Source organism: Arvicanthis niloticus, chromosome 1 (genome assembly GCF_011762505.2).
Source record: "Arvicanthis niloticus isolate mArvNil1 chromosome 1, mArvNil1.pat.X, whole genome shotgun sequence".
Lineage (NCBI taxonomy): Eukaryota > Metazoa > Chordata > Mammalia > Rodentia > Muridae > Arvicanthis > Arvicanthis niloticus.
This window is the reverse complement of record NC_047658.1, coordinates 38,845,201-38,863,432: the sequence shown is the minus strand read 5'-3', so window position 1 is coordinate 38,863,432 and position 18,232 is coordinate 38,845,201. Positions and strand designations below refer to the sequence as shown.

Genomic DNA, 18,232 nt, shown 5'->3' with positions numbered 1-18,232 from the left:
TATAAAAATACTTGTTTACCAAAAAACAACTGAGAAGAGAAAAATAGAAGTTAAAAAAAAAAAAAGACTCACCTAGGGTCCCACTAAACCAACAGCAGCACAGGCAGAGGCTTGCCTGCTCCTTTAGTCTGTTTCTCTGTGGTTAAGGGACTTTGGGTTCACACTAGGGCAGTGGTGCTCAACCATACTAATGCTGCGACCCTTTAACACAGTTCCTCCTGCTGTGATGACCCTCAACCAAAAATTCATTTCTGTTGCTACTTCAAAGCTGTAATTTTGCTACTGTTAGGAATGGTAATGTGAAAATCTGTTTTCCTATAGTCTTGGGTGTCCCCTGTAAAATGGCTGCTCCACCCCGCCCCCAAAGGGGTCTGGACCCACAGATTGAGAACCACTGCTCTAAGCTATTTACAAGGTTGATGTGATGATGTGATCTTACATGCTGTTGTCTCCTAACCTATACGTGATATCTACAAATTATTGCCAAAGTCTTGTGATGAAGGGAAACTTCAGGGAGCACTTATGAAATTATTCATCCAGTCCTTAATTTTATTTTGTTTTGTTTTGACCCAGGGTTTTGGTTTTGTTTGTTTGTTTGTTTGTTTTTTTGTCTAGTCCTGGAACTCACTCTGTAGACCAGGCTAGCCTTGAACTCACAGAGATCTACTTGCCTCTGCCTCCCAAGAGCTGGGATTACAGATGTGCCCCACTGCCACCTGACTGAATACCTAATTTCTATTTGGACATTTGAGTTACATCTAATTGTTTACTCTCCCCCAAAGCAGACCATTCCTATATTTTTATACGTGGTTTCCAGCTTCTTCCCGTAAGACAGGCTGATTGAAGTCAGATTAAAGATTTCCCATCAGAACTGCAATGCTTTGATACCAATGGGATATCATGGATGTTGCTGACTGTGTGTCTTGGGGTCGGTATCTGAGGACTTTATCAAATAAGCTCTCTAAATTCTCACAGCAATCTGTGGAGACAATGCTTTTTATCTGTTTATTTACTTGTATATGCATGTGTGTGTGCACTTGTGTGTGCTTGTGTATTTACTTGTATGTGTGTGTATGTATGTATGTGTGTATGTATGTGTGTTATGTGTGTGTGCATGTGTGTGAGTGTGTGTATGTGCATGCATGTGTGTATGTGTGTGCACGCGTGTGTGTGCATGTGTGTGTATTTACTTGTATGTGCATGTGTGCACGCGTGTGCGCGCGTGCGCGTGTGTGTGTGTGTGTGTGTGTGTGTGTGTGTGTGTGTTATGAAGGAATCATTAAGCAGAGACATTTGTTCAGTTTCCTGAGGTGTTTTCTCCAAAGCTTTTCACATGCTAGACACACCATCTCCCTCTGAGCTCCACCCTCAGTCTGAGGATGGTGCGTTTATCCCTGTTCTGTAACTGGAGAATCTGAAGATAAGAGACATCAAGAACCTTGTTTAAGGTCAACAACTCATAAGTCACAGAACTGCCATCTGCACCCCGCCTGACCCTCTAGAACTCTTACTCTTAAATGATAGGCTGTCTGTCACACATGGTTTGAGAGTATTTGTGTCCTCAGCCGTAGAAATGATTGGAAGCTAGCTCCGCAGACATGTGTTCAGCTTGCTGGGTTGTTATGTTCGTTTGTTTGTTGTTGTTTTCTCCATCTTAAATGTCCAGGAGCTAACTAGAGTGATGCTTCTTTGTACATAAATCAAATCAATAGGGTTTTGTTGTTGTTGTTGTTGTTTTGCCATCGCCCAGCACTACAGGTCCCAGATGCTAACTTACATCCTTTACATTTTTTTTTTTCTGTCTTTCCCCCCAGAGGTGCTTTGTGAGTGAGATCAGGGTGACCAGGGAGTACAATGCTGTCTTCCACTGGGATAGGGTCTCGTCCTCTCCAGTGTACTCTCAGCTCTGCCATCCCCCTGCTACTCCTTTTAGCTCTCCTGAATGAGGATAGGAGTAGATGTGAATACAGGAACGTTTGGACAATAAGAGCTTGCTGGGCAAATGGCTCTGATGATGGCCAAGCCCCGAGGAGGACTCTGCCTGCCCTTTCTTACTCAAGAGCTGGTGATCTCAATGTGTGCTTCTCCACCCTTGGTGACAGAACCACCCTGCACTCGGAACACCTGCACTCTTCCAAGATGGGCTGGTCATTAACACTCAGCCTATTTTATAATGAAGTGTCCCATGCCTCATGCAGTTGACTAGATACTATACTGTAAGTGGGAAACAGAAAGCTTGTATGCATATACTGTCGCGCTATTATGAAGTCACAGGATCGTAAGTGAAAACTATATAAGTCAGGGGCTGTCTGTATACACCAAGACCACAGTCAGGGGATGGCTGAATGACATCAAAGGGTGGTGCTTCATTAGGACCAAGCCTGCAGAGCTGTGACTCACAAACCAGGTTCAAATGTGCTTCACCGCCCCTTTGCCATCAATGTCTTTTTTTTTTTTTTTTTTTTTTTGGAATAAATGACATTAGACTCAAGTTACCTGCAGCCGAGTCCTCTTCAGATTCCACTTTTGACTTTGAAGGTATCCTCAGATATGGGTTCCTTCCTGCTCCCGGCCCCACGCCCAAAACATTCCGAGAGTCTTAATTTACCAGCTCCCTTCTCCCAACGGCATGGCATCTACCAGCCTCAAGTCAGGGAAAACTGCTCCAGACCTATTTTGCAATCCTGACTAAGAAAAGTTGGCTGACAGAAGGGAAGCCAATCCTTCTCAAATTATACAGGGCCAGCTCTCCATCTTTGAAAAGTCCCTAGAATATCACATGTTTTAAAAAATGGCCAAATTCTTGATACCTGCTTGAATGGTTTTGAAAAAAGATTCACACTTCAGCTGCACACATGCTTTAAACTCCAGAGTTCTTTGGAAATGGTATTTTATGCCTCGCATTCATGTGCACTGTGTGTTCTGCACAGCCCCTACCTAACTTGACATTTATGCATTTAAGGATGGTTTCAAAGTTCATGCGTTTGCAAGCACAGACCAAACTGCAGCATCATGGCAGGTGGTCTGCGTGCTCACCACGTGTCTCATGAGAAAGCAAGACAGGGGCTCTGAGAAGGTGGAGCGGTCCTGTTAGACTTACAGACTTCAGATGATTGGCAGGAGGAGCTGCCAGCCCTTGCCTCTGCTCTGCCAGTGTTGCTAGAGTCTAGCAGCTAGACACATTCCTTTGATAAGCATGACATGTTCTTTTTGTATGCCGGTACCCACTAGAGTGGAAAAACCTGCTCTACCAGTTAAGGCGAGGCACCTGGGAAAGTAGCTCAGCTAGGAAACTTCCAGATTCAGCCTTCCTACACAGCTGAAGGTATGGGGAGGGACTGGAAGAGACCCATCTTTGTGTGAGGGTCCTGCCCTTGCCCCTGAAAGATGTGAAACAGCTACCTACCTCTTAAAGCACTATTAACTGCCAGACCCAGCATGGACCAAAGAAGATGGAACATCCCAGAGGGGCTTCAAATCCCAGGTTGTTACATAGCTGCTTGAAATCGCTTCCTCTTCTTCTTTCTCCTCTTCTTCCTCTTTCTTCTCCTCCTTCTTCTCCTTCTCCTCCTCCTTTTGCTTTTCAAAATATGCATTAATTATCTGCCATGTTACTATAACCACATCGTTTGCCCAAATGGGGACTCATCATGCCTTCCAGGAAATAGATTGTAATGGGAAATGCCTCTAACACATTAGCCTGTATGCTTCTGTGTCAGTGTGCAGTTGTGCTTGCTGGGATGTGTGGGATGCATGAGCTAGACAGGTCAGTGGAGCCACCTGCGCCAGCCAGGGTACAGGGGCACACTGAGCCTCTACAGGAAGCACACTGAGAGTCAAGTGCGCGGTGTCTTACTAAGTGGGCAAAAGAAGAGTAGCTGGAGTGGCTGGGAGCTGGTCTGCTGGGTCGTAGTCAGTTCGTGCAGGCGGCGGTTAGCTCAGCTACACCTCATTCCTACAAAGCCAAGCCCAGCTATGTGTGCTCTGGGCTAAGTGAGACATGTAACATTTACCTTAATCTGAGACTGAGGCCTCTCTTAAGTATTTTTCCAGAAGGTGCTTGCTCACGTCTAGCAATAGGGAACTGACTAGCAAGCTGGTGATATGAGGTTTTCTTAGGAAGTGGACACGTTGGACTCTCTCCTGCTGTTCAGCCCAGTAAGGCAATTTAAGTCCCTTCAGTCCTTTCTTTGGGAACTAAATGCCTCTCCTGCTAAAGCCAAAACTTGCCTCTCCTTGCTGATCCCTTCTTAGGCTAAGCCTTCCGGATGCTCTCAACAGCAGTCCCCATAACACCACTCCCATAGTGTGTAACCTTCTTCTAACCTCAGTCTGTCTATGGACTGATCCTTAGGCTTCCTAAGTGCAGGGAAAGAGCAGTTCCCACCTTCTTTCCAGCCTGTCCTGTGCAGGCTCTAAGGAAGGCTCCTACAGGTCCCTTCCCCATTCTGAGTGGCTAGAGCCTGAGGTGGTGGCTTACTCAAAACCTCAGCCCCCTCTCTTTCTTAATCTGCACCTGATCCCCACTGTCTCGCTCCCACTCCCCTACCTCCCCAGCTTCCCCCACTCCCACCCTCTGTGGCTGGGCAGAACAGGCTCTGTGCCCAGGCCTAACCCATTTGTCATGCATTTAGCAGCCAGCAGAGGTATCCAGTCTAGCCACCCATGGTCCTGTGAGCACAGAGATTCATTCCTGTGTGGAAGGACAGAGAGTTTCAGGCTCCTGTTTGGATTCCTGATCCATGTGAGTCAGACTTTGCCACAACTAGAAGCCATTAAAAAAAATGAAACTGGATCCCTCAACTTGTAACATATAAACCTAAACTCCAGGGAGTGAATGTCACATAGATTTTGTGGTGCCATTTTGTGAGAACCGTCCTTAGCATTCTGACTGCCCACCCACCCCCATGGGCTTTTGGTTTCTGATCCAGTTCTCTTCCAGAATACTGGGAAGCAGCAGAGAGTGGGCAATGGAGCTTCAAGGCTAACAATCGAGTCTCCACAGGTTGTACTGCTCAGGTGGGGTGCCCCACAGCTTACGTGCGTTGGAGGTGCTTCCTACGGACACATTTCCCATTTGCAGTAAGCTCATCAGGGCATGACCCTGCTGTAAGCTGGAGTCCTTCAATCTCTCTCTCCCCATCATTCACCTTTCCTACAATCTATCCAGATTCTATTTAACCACTATGCTCTCTGTTGAATGGCATTTGTCATGGGGAGGAGGGTAGAAGCTACACAGAGGGGGCAAACGTCTCAAGCAAGATGCTGTCCCTGAGCTCCTAGCTCTGATGTTGTGGAAAGAATCACACAGTAGTTTACTTGGACACTGTGTTTCAGAAATATGGGTGGGTTTTGGATTTCAGTTCACTTTTCCAGTTTCTACTAAAGTTGGACCTTCTGGGCCCTCGTCCACTATTCAGGAACCCAAGGGTGCGTTGCCAAATGTGTCTTAAAATCATTTAGCTGGCCCTTTCAGGAGAGCCAAAAGGAAATAGTTGACTTCTGAGACACTGGGTGTTTGAAAGACTCAGAGGTATTTAAGGTCCCCAAGAGCTTGTGGTCTGTTGTTGTAAATATAGAATTATGGGATGGTGACAATTTTGAGGTTGGAATTTGAATGCAAAGTGGCAAGAATGACACCAAGGTTCCTGCCAGAAACTGGTCTGGACTTAAGATCTGTGAGAGCCCAGAGGTAAACGGGGGCTACAGGTGGCCCACACCCATGGGGGTTAGAGATGAAGAAGCCATACCCTGGGTCTGTAGTGGTGTTGGGTGGTAGGAGGCAGGGCAGAGCCCTCAGGGTGCCCACTCCTGCCCCAGCTGACAGGCTCAAATAGCATCAGTGAGCAATTGTTCCTGCCTCTGTGCAGACATCAGCGGCACCTCTGGATTCCAACAGAAAAGGCAAACAGAGGCTTACCCACAGCGGGCAGGGACCATTCTCCTAGGCCCAGTTAGTACTTGAAAGTTAAGGAAAACAGGTATCCATATGTAATTCATACATTCTTACAAGCAATTGAAATAATACAGGGAGAGGCATCACCTGTTGATGCTTCTCATCTTGTATAGGCTGGCCACCGTTAGCTGAATGTACTTCCTAATGTCTTGACCATGTGACACGCACACACACACATGCACACACACACATGCACACACACGCATGCACACGCATATGCATGCACAAGCACATGCATGCACACACATGCATGCACGCGCACGCACACGCACACATGCGTCTTGCTTGACATGTTTTATACTCAGCTGTACTTTTCTGGAGTCCTAGAATTTTACCCAGGACCTCAAGTGTCCTCAGCCAGCATGTGCTATCCCTTAGCTACATTCCCAGCCTCACCAATCTTGTATATTAAACATTCAGCGGTTTTCCCTGAGTGATGTAGGAGTTCACTCCACATGGGCATGGACATAAACACAATTCTATTCTTTCGTCATTCCCTTGGTGAAGTGTCTCTAGAGCCACTGTTCTCAGCCTTCCTCAGGCTGCGGCCCTTTGATACAGTTCCTCGGGTTGCGATGACCCCCAACCATATGATTATTTCTGTTGCTGCTTTATAACTGTAATTTTGCTACAGTTATGAATGGTAATGTACATGTCTGTGTTTTCTGATGGTCTTAGGCAGCCCCTGTGAAAGGGTCATTCAGCCCCAAAGGGGTGATGACTCATAGGTTGAGAACCGCTGCTGTTATACTCTCTATGTTTTTTGCCTGCTATCATGACATGTTCTCATGGCTGGGGCTCCTGCTTGGAGACTCAACCCGGGCTTCATCCTGTGAGACCCTGGTGTGCACATCTTGCCTTTTCCTTGTACCCCTATCCAGCTTCCCCCTGAACTCTTACTTTGGCCTGTTTGACTAGAGTACCCCAGCAAGAAGGTTCTTAAGAAAGGCTTTGCGGAAGACACCCCCGGGCACCTTCACCTCCCCTGGGGACCTGCCTGCCCCCACCTGCCTTCTGGGTTTGGAGGAGCGTGTTCTTGTTCTTTGATGTGTTTTGTCTCCCTCTTGTCCTCAGTTGAACCCACAGAACTCTTCCAGCAGTCTCAGTATTTTTAATGTTTATGCTTGTTTATTTATTTACATCCAAAATGCTGCTTCCTCCGTGTACACCCTCACACAGACCCTCCCCTACCCCCTCCTCTTCTCCTCTGAGAGTGCCCCACCCTTGATATCTTCCCACTCTGGAGCATCAAGTCTACTGAGTCGGGTGCCCTCTCCCATTGAGGCCACACAAGGCAGCCCCTGTTGGGAAACAGATACCAGAGTCAGGCTACAGCTTTAGGGAGAGCCTCTGCTCCAGTTGTTGGGGGCCCACAGGGAGCCTGAGCTGCCCATCTGCTATGTATGTGCCAGGGGCCTCTTTCCAGCCTGTACGTGTTCTTTGGTTGGTGACTCAGTCTCTGACAGCTCCCAGAGGTCCAGGTGAGTTGACTTTGTTGGTTTTCTTGTGGGGTTCCCATCCCCCCTGCCTATCTTCCATAAGTGCTCCTGACCTCCTCCAGTGTTTGGCTGTGGGTGTCTGCAGGCTCGGTATTTTGAGCTGGACTAACAGGCAGCTTGGGTGAGAGTCCTTTTCATCATGACTGTTGGCAGTGGATGGCCCTGCTGTGTATTCCTTCTGGGCTGTTTTTCTCCTCTGCTTCCCTTTTGTCTGTTTCTGTGGAACTGCTCTTGGTTAAGATATGTGTCACTTCATTTTGACATTTGGTTGGTTGACTGTTGGTTGGTTGGTTGGTTGGTTTGGTTTGGTTTGGTTTTTTGAGACAGGGTTTCTCTGTATAGCCTTGGCTGTCCTGGAACTCACTCTGTAGACCAGGCTGGCCTCGAACTCAGAAATCCACCTGCCACTGCCTCCCAAGTGCTGGGATTAAAGGTGTGTGCCACCACTGCCCGATGACATTTGTTTGTTATTTGTCTGATTATTTATTTAGAAGCTCTCACTCTGTACCTTGGGCCAGCCCGTCATTTGTGGTTATCCAAAAAGCCTTCCCATCCTTCGCTGTCCTGTTCGTACATCCTGGTCCTGTGTTACATGTGTGGTATGTTCCTGAATTCCCCAGGACACACTAATAGGATGTTATTTTATTTTAGCACCAATTATTTTAATGTTTTCTTTGGTTATTTATCCTTTAAATGTTAAATTATTTAAAATCAATGTATCTACAATGAATCCTAGGAAGGACCCTGATTGTGTGCTCTATCCTGAAGCATGTTCCCATCCTTTGGCTCTTACATTCCTCCCACCCCACTTTCTTCAGTGTTTGCTGCATTTTGAGGGAGCGCAGGGTTGATATGGATGTTCCAGCCACCACTGGCCACTCACAGTTATTCATTCTCAGCACTTTAAGCAGTAACATGTCTTTGCATTCGGTGACACTCATGGCTGTATGAGTGCTGTAGGTTTTTATGGACAAGATTATGAACAGCACAGCCTATGAATATAATCAGACATATCTAGAAAGTAGTTTGACAACACAACCATCCAACAAAACAACGCCAATATGGTCTCCCCCAGGGTCTATGACTTTCCTAGCGAGAAAATTTTACTGTTAGAGTACCAAGCTTGAATTCCCTCCTATGAGACACGCCTCAAGTCCACTCGAGAGAAAGATTGATGTACTGGCTGGTTTTGTTTGTCAACTTGACACAAACTGGAGTTATCACAGAGAAAGGAGCCTCCCTTGAGGAAATGCCTCCATGAGATCCAGCTGTAAGACATTTTCTCAATTAGTGGTCAAGGTTGGGAGGGCCCATTGTGGGTGGTGCCATCCCTGAGCTGGTAGTCCTGGGTTCTTTAAGAAAGCAAGTTTAGCAAGCCCGGGGAAGCAAGCCAATAAGTAACATCCCTCCATGGCCTCTGCATCAGCTCCTGCTTCCTGACCTGCTTGAGTTTCAGACCTGGCTTCTTTTGGTGATGAACAGCAGTGTGGAAGTATAAGCTGAATAAACCCTTTCCTCCCCAACGTGCTTCTTGATCATGATGTTTGTGCGGGAATAGAAACCCTGACTAAGACAGTTGGTTACCCACATAAACAGTCATATTGCTGTTGTACCAAAGGGCAAGTCTTGCCTGGTAGGTTAGTACTGTAGACTGAAGGAAGGGTCCAGCTATAAATAAGACCATGGTTGGCTTTTCTCCCCAGCAGCCTGGACAGTGCCTTCCAACACTATGAAAGCTACTCATCAAAAATAGTTTCCCAGTAGGTTCAAGACTGATTTTTTTTTTTTTTTTTTTTTTTTTTTTTTTTTTTTTTTTTTTTTTTTTGCACCTTGAAGCCAAAATGTGTGGTGCCTTCAACTGTGGGTTCCTGCCATGTAGTTATCATGGGTGCCCAAGAGCAATGATAATAACCCATATTGTTTTAGGTACCCATAGTAGCTCCCTGACCAATAACTTGTAGGGAGGCAATCCATGTCTGGCACTGAGATTTTTATTTGAAACACACAAGTAGATGGCATTGGCTCTCAGATGTTCCTGGTTGACCAGAAGGAAGGAGTTATGAGGAGGTAGAACAAACATTTGTTGAATATACTAAAAACAACAGAGAATGATGTGACTAGCCCTCATTCTTTTGAGAATTTATTCACTGCACCATATGTCAAAGCCTGGCATGAACCAGGCTTGGAAACCCAGAAATGTCTTCCCAGTGCTTAGAATCCAGGGAGGAATGACATCAAGCAAGAACTAATTAACCTGATAACAATATAGGCTCTGTGATTGCCTAGGTGTGTCGGTGGGGGGGAGGGCGCTCAGCTGAGTGGTTCTTCTTGCTTCACCCATGTGTCTGTTCCCTCAATGCTCCTCTGTGTGACTTTGTCCTCTTTAGCATGTACAGTTGTCACACAGCCCCAGTCTTCACAGCTTACAGTTGAAACTTCCGGAGTTCAGTGGTAGAATCTTCTAGACTTTCAGAAGGCATGAGTCCAGAACTGAAGCAGTATCACTTTGGCCATCTCCCACGAGTTAAAACAAGCCAGGAAGCAAGGTCAGATTGAGCCTATATAGGAAATAGGCTCTTTTTCTGACCAGGAGAAAGGGCGGAAATTAAGCAGCCAACTTTAATATGACAACTCTTCATACAGTATTTATTTTTAGTTACTATAAGTCATTTTGAAAAGATTTAAAGTACATAAGACATGCATAGTTTCTATGTAAATACTGTACAACACTTGACATAAAGGCTGTCACGTTCATGTGTTTTGTCATCCAGAAGGAGCCTGGACCCAATCCCTGCTGATGCCAAGGGTTGACTGTGACTATTATATTCTCTAAGGAAAGACATATAATATTTCACCTACTTACACATTTTTAACATTTCTATTTGGACCCTTTTTTTAAAAGCCAGATTGGTTTTGACTATTGCTTCTCTTTATTTATAGGTGTATTCAGACCTTCTACTTTTTAAAGATTTGTGTGTTTATTTTATGTATATGAGTACATATGAGTACATTGTCTTCATTCACTCCAGAAAAGGGCATCAGATCCTTTACAGATGGTTGTGAGCCACCATATGGGTGCTGAGAATTGAACTCAGGACCTCTGGAAGAGCAACCGTGCTCTTAACAACTGAGCCATCTCTCCAGCCCCAACCTTTTACTTCTTGATTTGATTTTGTCTATATAGTTTTCCAGTGTTTTAGCATAGTGACATCAGGATTCCAACAAAAAAAATGTTTAATTGTTACTCTTGACATAAAATTCAGAAGCTTAAAAGAAAATACAATGAAAACCTTGCCTTCCCCTCTTCCCCCGCTCCCTGTCTTCCTAATTTCTTTTACTACCATCAGTAAAGGGATCTGATGCCCTCTTCTGGTGTGAATGAAGACAATGTACTCATATATACTCATATCCATAAAATAAATACACAAATCTTTAAAAAGTAGAAGGTCTAAACACACCTATAAATAAAGAGAAGCAATAGTCAAAACCAATCTGGCTTTAAAAAAAGAGTCCAAATTTCCTAATTTCCTTTTTTTCCAAAGAACAGACAGATGCTCGCTTCCCCTTGTTATTTTTTAAGCTAAGAAACCACAGGTTCTGTCTACTGCACGCCACTCTGTGACTTTCTGTTCTCATCTGATTTCAGAAGCTAAGCAGGGTCGGGCCTGGCTAGTATTTGGACAGGAGGAGCCACACTTTCTTAGGCTTGAATTCACAGTGGTGGCTTTCTCATCCATAAACCTTTAGCCTGTGCAACATTTCATGTTTTAACTCCCTTTAATTTTGTGTGTATATGGTGTGTTTGTGTGTTTGTATAGTGTGTGTGTGGTGTGTGGTGTGTGTATGGTGTGTGTGTGGTGTGTGTGATGTATGTGTGTGGTGTGTGTGTAGTGTGTGTGTGTGGTATGTGTGTGTGGTATGTGTGGTGTGTGTGTATATGTATGGTGTGTGTGTGTGTGTGGTGTATTGTGTGGTGTGTATGTGTGTAGTGTGTGTGTGTGGTGTGTGTGTATGTGTGCTGTATGTGTGTGGTGTGTGGTATGTGTGTATGTGGTATATGTGTTGTGTGTGTGAATATGTGTGTGTGTGTGTGTGTGTGTGTGTGTGTGTAACTTTTGAGCGCATCACAAAATGAAAGAGACTGATATAATAAACTCCACTGTGTCTGTCACATGGCTTCAGCTAATTTACACTCGGCCCATCTTGATCTGTCAATGTTCTACCGCTCTACAGATGGTTGGGACCTACACACAGATTTACATCTTCAGAAGTCTAAAAGCATTCAGAGCACATCACATGTATACTTTTAAAATTTCAAGAACCTATTAATATTATCTAGTCAATATTTGTGTGTGCTTCGTTGTCTGTTCATGTCTTTTAATTATTGTTTTCCAGTTCAGCTGGCTAAATCATTGTCTCTGTGCTCTGTGGATCAACACTGTCCCGAGACTCTTATTTTCTCTTTTCTCCTTCATTTCCGTTCTCTGTGCAGTTTCATTGCTGATAAAGCCACATGATCCTTGGCAGCTCCCACTGTCTGGATCTGGGCTTCACTCTTGTGTGTGTCCTGGCATGTTCCCCTCTTACCCATGGTTTCTTTGGACCTGGAGGGCTGGATAGATTCAGGGAGATTTGTTGGCAAGAGCACCAGATGACCTGTGTGTGTCCCTCCTACTTTGCCTCAGGAGTCAAAGAATGTCTGGTGTCTCTCTTTGATATTTAAATTTTTTTCCCAGATATTTAACTGGTGTCAACTTGCTATTTGTTATTAAGGTCCTAATGGGTTTTCCAGTTTGTACCTAGTGGGAAGTCCTGGCTTTGATCCCCAGTTCTTCATCAAATAAGGTGTGATGACAATCACCTATAACCCCAGCATTCAGCAGTCAAAGGCAGGAAGATTAGAAGTTCAAGGTCATCTTGACAATGCAGTGAGTTGAAGTCAACCTGGGCTACATGAGATCCTGTCTCAAGAAGAGGAGAGGGTACTTAAAAGTTTTTCCTTCTTCAGAGATTAGCAGATAGACATCTCTAGATAAACATATTCTCTGTCCAGCACGAACCTGTGGTTTCTTTGGTTACAGCTATGGGGAATGTCAGGACCGAGGCTTGGTTCTTCCCTGTTTGTTGTTCTAGCGTGAGTCAGCTCCTGCGTACCCTTCACAGGCAACCAATGAGGGCTTTACCATCTCAATATCACTATGAGCTAAATTGTTCCTCTTTGGCTGGTAGGCCCCTTGGGTTGCTTCCTCTGTATTTGGCATAAACCATCTGTCAAATAGCAGCCTTGCTTTCTTACCTGACAAAGCCACCAGAATCCAGGTTGTCCTTTCCCTATCCAGGACCTGCAACCCAATACCTCTCCAAGAAGTCCCATTTTTCTTGGCTAATCTCATGATTTTATTTATTTATTTATTTTCTATTCTTTGATGCATTCTCTGTCTTGTTCCAGCAGCTGCTCACAGTGTCTCATGTTTGCACCCCACCCTCCCACCTCCCTCTATCCTACCCTTTGGCTTCTGTGTCTCAATTTTGGTCAATCTGTCTTTCCTTAAGATTTTATTTCATTACTCCTTTAAAAGAATTGACTGGGGGTTTTTCTCTTTCTTTTCTTTACATTTTACATTCTTCTTTCTTTTTCTGCATTTCCCACTTCCTTTTCCAATTTCTTGCCTAGTGTCCTGCCATTTCTGAGAACTTGTCTTATTCAATTTGGGAATTATTCTCACTGATTCGATTATATTCTTAGATTAGATTAGATACTTCTTAAATTTTTTTATTTTTATTTGATTTTTTGAGAATGTATTTATTTAGTTATATATATATATATATATATATATATATATATATATCCTCTGTGTAGACCATTTCAGACCTCACTCGTATCAGTCTTCCCATAGAACACTTGTTCACTTACACTTATGTAGTGCTGAGTGTCATCAGGAATCTATGGATACTTGTACTTTGGGCCACATGCACATGCTCCATCATTTTATAAAACAGGCTGATACCTGTAGATATGTGGGAAAAACATAACTCACGGGGTGGGGGTGGGGAGAGTCCAGCGCGGCAAGGGCTGGCAGCAGGTCCCGGGTGGGCTTTCCACACCTCCATCGGAGGGTCCCACATTCACAAAGCCGCCATGGGAAGGCCAGCGGCTGCATCGGGAAGGTTCAGGGTTTCAAAGGCTGGGAACCTGGCGGCAGGCCCAGGAGATACGTGGAGTCCAGTTTTTCAAAGCTTTTATTGTTCATGGCCTGGTGAATGGGTATAGATGGTTTGTGCTCCCCACACACACACACAAAAGCCAGGGGAGCCTGGCTTTTATAGGGAGGGGAAAAAGGGGAGGGGATAACTTAATTAGCTATGCCCCCCCAGCCTTTAGATAGCTCATTAATATTTTAATCTCTGGAGGTGGAAACCTGTTAATCACACCTTCTACCTGTGTCCTACGTGACTGAAGGGCACAGGCTGAATGGAGATCAGACCTCCTGTCAGAAGCCTGTGTTCTGGGGGCGTGGCCAAACACTCACAACCCAAAAAACCAGGATACCCTTCCGCAGCCCGACATAGATATTGCTGTGGAAGAGCAATCCTGGACTCACCTTGAGCACATATGGGGATGGGGAAACAATACCCTGCTTGTCTCTTTCCGGCTTGTCCCTACTTCCCTGTCTTGGCTGCAGCAGCCTCTGCTCAATCTTCCAGATGGCAGAGTTCTCCTCCAGCAGTCACTTCTGTTCTCTACCTCACTTGCTTCTCTACTGTCCAGCTCTTCTGGTTTTTATTTCTCAGGGTGTTTTGTTTTGTTGTTTGCTTGCTTATTTGTTTGTTTGTTTGTTTTTCTAACAGTGGTTCTGGGTAGAGATGGGTCTCTGAGATGCTGGAGAGCTGGCCCTGAGATACTACATGGGGAAGTTCAAGCGCTGGCTCAGCCCGTCTCCCAGGATGAGGTGACATTTGCTGTCAGCAACTTTTACAATGCGAGCCCAGATCTCCCTCATTTCAGTGACTGCCTTACACTTCCTCCACCCTATCTGGAGCAGAAACAACAGGATATACTGAGAAATTCATACTCTGAGCTCCAGCCAGACCCTGCCCCACGCAGACACTGTCTCTATCAGCTGCTCATGTCTCCATGTGATCTCAGGCCCAAGCACCGGCCTGGCTTCCAGTGAGAATGTATACTGGGCTGAATACCAACTTCTCTAGTGGTTCATCTCTGGTCTTCCTCAAGTGTTGTGGTGATCTGGTTGGGTTTCCGCCTTTGTGTTTGAGATACCCCATGAGTTTCTGTGCATCCACCGTCAGTCCCAACAGCCTGCAGGAAGGAGACAAGGAGACTACCGCAGACTCCCTGTGGGGCACGCCCAGAGCATGGCTCCTGAGCAGGAGAATCTCTCAGGTCTGTAAGTCCTGCCTCCCACTCTGTCTCTCTAGTACAAACAGGACAGAGCTCTTGGTTCCCGCTGCCTGGCACAAGCTGGACTAAACCACAGGAGTCCCTCTGTGACCTCACTGGGGTCCCTCTCTAAGTCCCCTGCCAGCAACCCTCATTTCTCCTGCTTCTGCGCACAGCCTGGGCAGCCTCAGAGCACCCCTAGCCTTCTCCAACCCATGCCCCATGACTTCTGGTCCTCTTCTTACACTAATATGATGGCGTGGTAGCTTTGGATGATTCTGTTTAAATATTTTTGATCAAATTTATTATTCTGTGTTTGTACACAAATACATGTGCCACAGCATATTTGGCGGTAAGACGACAACGTACCCAAGTCAGTTCTCAACTTCTACCTATAGGTCCTGAGGGTTGGACTCAGATTGTTAGGATAATGTTAATTTGTTTGCTTTGTTATTTATTTATTTTATTTTATTTTATTTTATTTTATTTTATTTTTGACAGGGTGTCTTTATTAGCCCTGGCTCTCCTAGAAGTCACTCTGTAGACCAGGCTGGCAACTCACAGAGATCTGCCTGCCTCTGGCTTCTCAGTGCTGTAATTCAAGGTGTGAGCCACCTCATCTATCCAAGATGACACTAATACTTGAGGAGATTAATGACACTAATCTCTTTCATTTGAAGCTACCTCATAAAATAGAGTGTGCATTTTCTCATCCCCTAAAATCTTGGGAAAAACTAAAACTCCCTATCTTTGTTATCTGCCATAATAATTTCTACAAATTTAATTAAGTACATGGTGGCTTTAAGAAGATGCCAAAACAAGCTATCTGAGGCTTCTTTTTCTAAATTGAACCTAAGACGACGTTCCTTTCTCTTATTTGTTTTTATTCCTTAAACAAATTCCTAGCGAGAAAGAAGCACCATTTTTCTCCCTCCTTGGCCTTTTTTGCCCTCATTTGTTTGCAAAGGATGTTGTCTCAAATGTGCAGCCTCGGGCTATTCACCCTGGATGCAAGTCATAGAAAGATCCAGAAGGAAGGCTATGAGTCAGGGGTGCAGGCTTCAGGCCTTGAGCAGAGCTGGGCATTCTTGAGATATTTGTGGTTACTAAGGAATGTTGGGCTGTGCTTCAGTTTAATAATCAGAGAGGGAGACAGAGAGACAGAAAGAGGGAGAGAGACAGAGAGAGAGAGAGAGAGACAGAGAGAAACAGAGGACACAAAGAGACACTGAGACAGAGAGAAAGAGAGAGACAGAAAGAGACAGAGACAGAAAGAGACAGAGACAAAGAGACAGAGACAGAAAGAGACAGAGAGATAGACAGAGACAGATACACAGAATCAGGTATACAGAGAGAGAAAGACAGAGAAAGACAGAGACACAGAGAGAAGCAGACACAGAGACAGACAGACAGACAGACAGGCAGGCAGCATGCACATTACTGCCATCCAGCCAGCATTTACTCTAAGGAAGTAAGTCTGTACCAGAAAACTGCTCTGACAACCACAGGCCAGGCTTGGTTCATCTCAAGCAGCCACACCCTAAAAACCCTGATCTTGGCCCATGCTACATCCTTGCTTTTGGCTTAGGAAAGTGGATGACCAAATTCATGTTGCTGAAAGTCAGCTGGCCTCAGTTTTTGTTGTTTGAACTTGAGGGTGTGAATCTCTGAAGATGTGGAGAGAAGAAAGAGCACATGGCCCCGAGTTTTTCCTTGACAACATGATCTGGATTTCCTCAGGACTGTCACACATCTGAGAAATGCCTGCTAGGCGATTTTGTTCCTGTGTGAACATAGACTATGCAGTCATACACATATGCTGTAATGTAGCTGAATATACACATAGATTGATGGTATCTCTCTCCATGTATACATACATACATACATACATACATACACATATACATACATACATACAGCATATATATAGAAAGAGAGCATGCACACATACATATACATATATATATATATATTTAGAGACAGCATGCATATACAGAGAGAATATATATATATATATATATATACACACAGAGAACATATATAGAGAGAGCATACATATATTAACTAGATGGATAGATATATAAAGTTATATTTTGTCTAGATAAATTTAAACATATGCATATATATATATATATATATGTATCCCACACATACATACACATGTGTATGTGTGCACTCACATTCATGGTATAGCTTGTTGCTCCTAGAGCCACACTAAATAACATAAGATTAATGAAGAAAGAAAACAATGTACCCAAGAGACACAATAAGCATGAGACCTACAGGGCTGCTGCTGATAAAGTAAATTGTTCCCATAGGTTTTGTGTAGCTGTGAGTGTACTGGACATGCCAGACAGTGCTGTAGGTATATGAAGGAGCAACTCATCTTTCCCATCACCAGGATGATGTGGTGCTGTGCTTTGCAGGAGATTCATCCCTACCTGCATACCACAGACATGTGAGCAATGTGTTACCACCTGTGTTAACACAGCTCCACAGGGGTTCTTCAGCTACATCGTCATCTCATGGCCCACCATTGTCAATGTCGGCCATCACTGACCAAAGCACCACTAGGCACCACCTGACAACACTTCATAACCTATTTGTTTGAATATGGAATATGATCACGTGATTCCAATATCCTAAGGATAAGTCTTTAATTCTTAGTTTTCCTTCTTCCAGAATTTATTTTTAGGCAAACAACTAAAACAAATGTAGATTCTTTTTTTAACATATACATTTTTATTTACTACGTTGAACACTGTGATGAGTGAATAAAACAAAAATACAGTTAAATTAACAAATGTAGATTCTTATCTCTCTTCTTTTATACAGAATATCGTTAACTGCAAATGCTTGTCTGGATTTCACCTGTTTCTTTCATATATTTGTATATTTGATATTCTTTTTGTCAACTATGTAGTATTCTACAGAGGCGTACCACATTTATATAGGCAATCTTTTGTCAATAGACATTGGGCTGTTTCTAATATTTACTACAAGAAATAATTCTAACTTTACATTCACATGGTAATAAAACTATATAGCAAATTCCAAAGTGTTGTGACAAAGGGCATATGCTTCTCAAAATCAGACAGATGTTGCTAAATAACCTCCGAGAATGTCTGTCCCCTCCCAACTTCAACACTGTTTGGTTTTGCCCATTTGCCGTAGGCCAGACAACAGTGTTTGTTCCCAAACTTGAGGCTTTCCCCAATTTGCCATGTGAAAAATTATCTCAGTGTAGGACCTTGAGCATAGCAAAGCATGTATGTGTGCTATCACTAAGTGCTGCCCCAGAACCCAGCATCTGTTCAATATGTAGTTCTCTTGTGATGAGCCAGGCAGGGCATAGTTTAGCAGTGGAGGAGGGGGTTA

The 18,232-nt window shown here is 44.3% G+C and overlaps 1 protein-coding gene across 4 annotated transcripts in view; it reads left to right on the top strand.

Moving 5' to 3' along the window:
- Lrrk1 (leucine rich repeat kinase 1) overlaps positions 1-18,232 on the top strand; it is a 135,562-nt gene that overhangs the window by 7,821 nt on the left and 109,509 nt on the right. Inside the window, exon 1 of one of the 4 annotated variants that reach the window (XM_076935480.1) lies at positions 3,335-3,484. The exons of the other annotated variants lie outside the window; for them this stretch is intronic. Coding sequence (XP_076791595.1) covers positions 3,439-3,484 — 46 coding nt within the window. The 5' untranslated portion in view covers positions 3,335-3,438. Of the gene's footprint in view, positions 1-3,334; positions 3,485-18,232 lie in introns of those variants that run through there. 4 annotated transcript variants of the gene reach the window in all.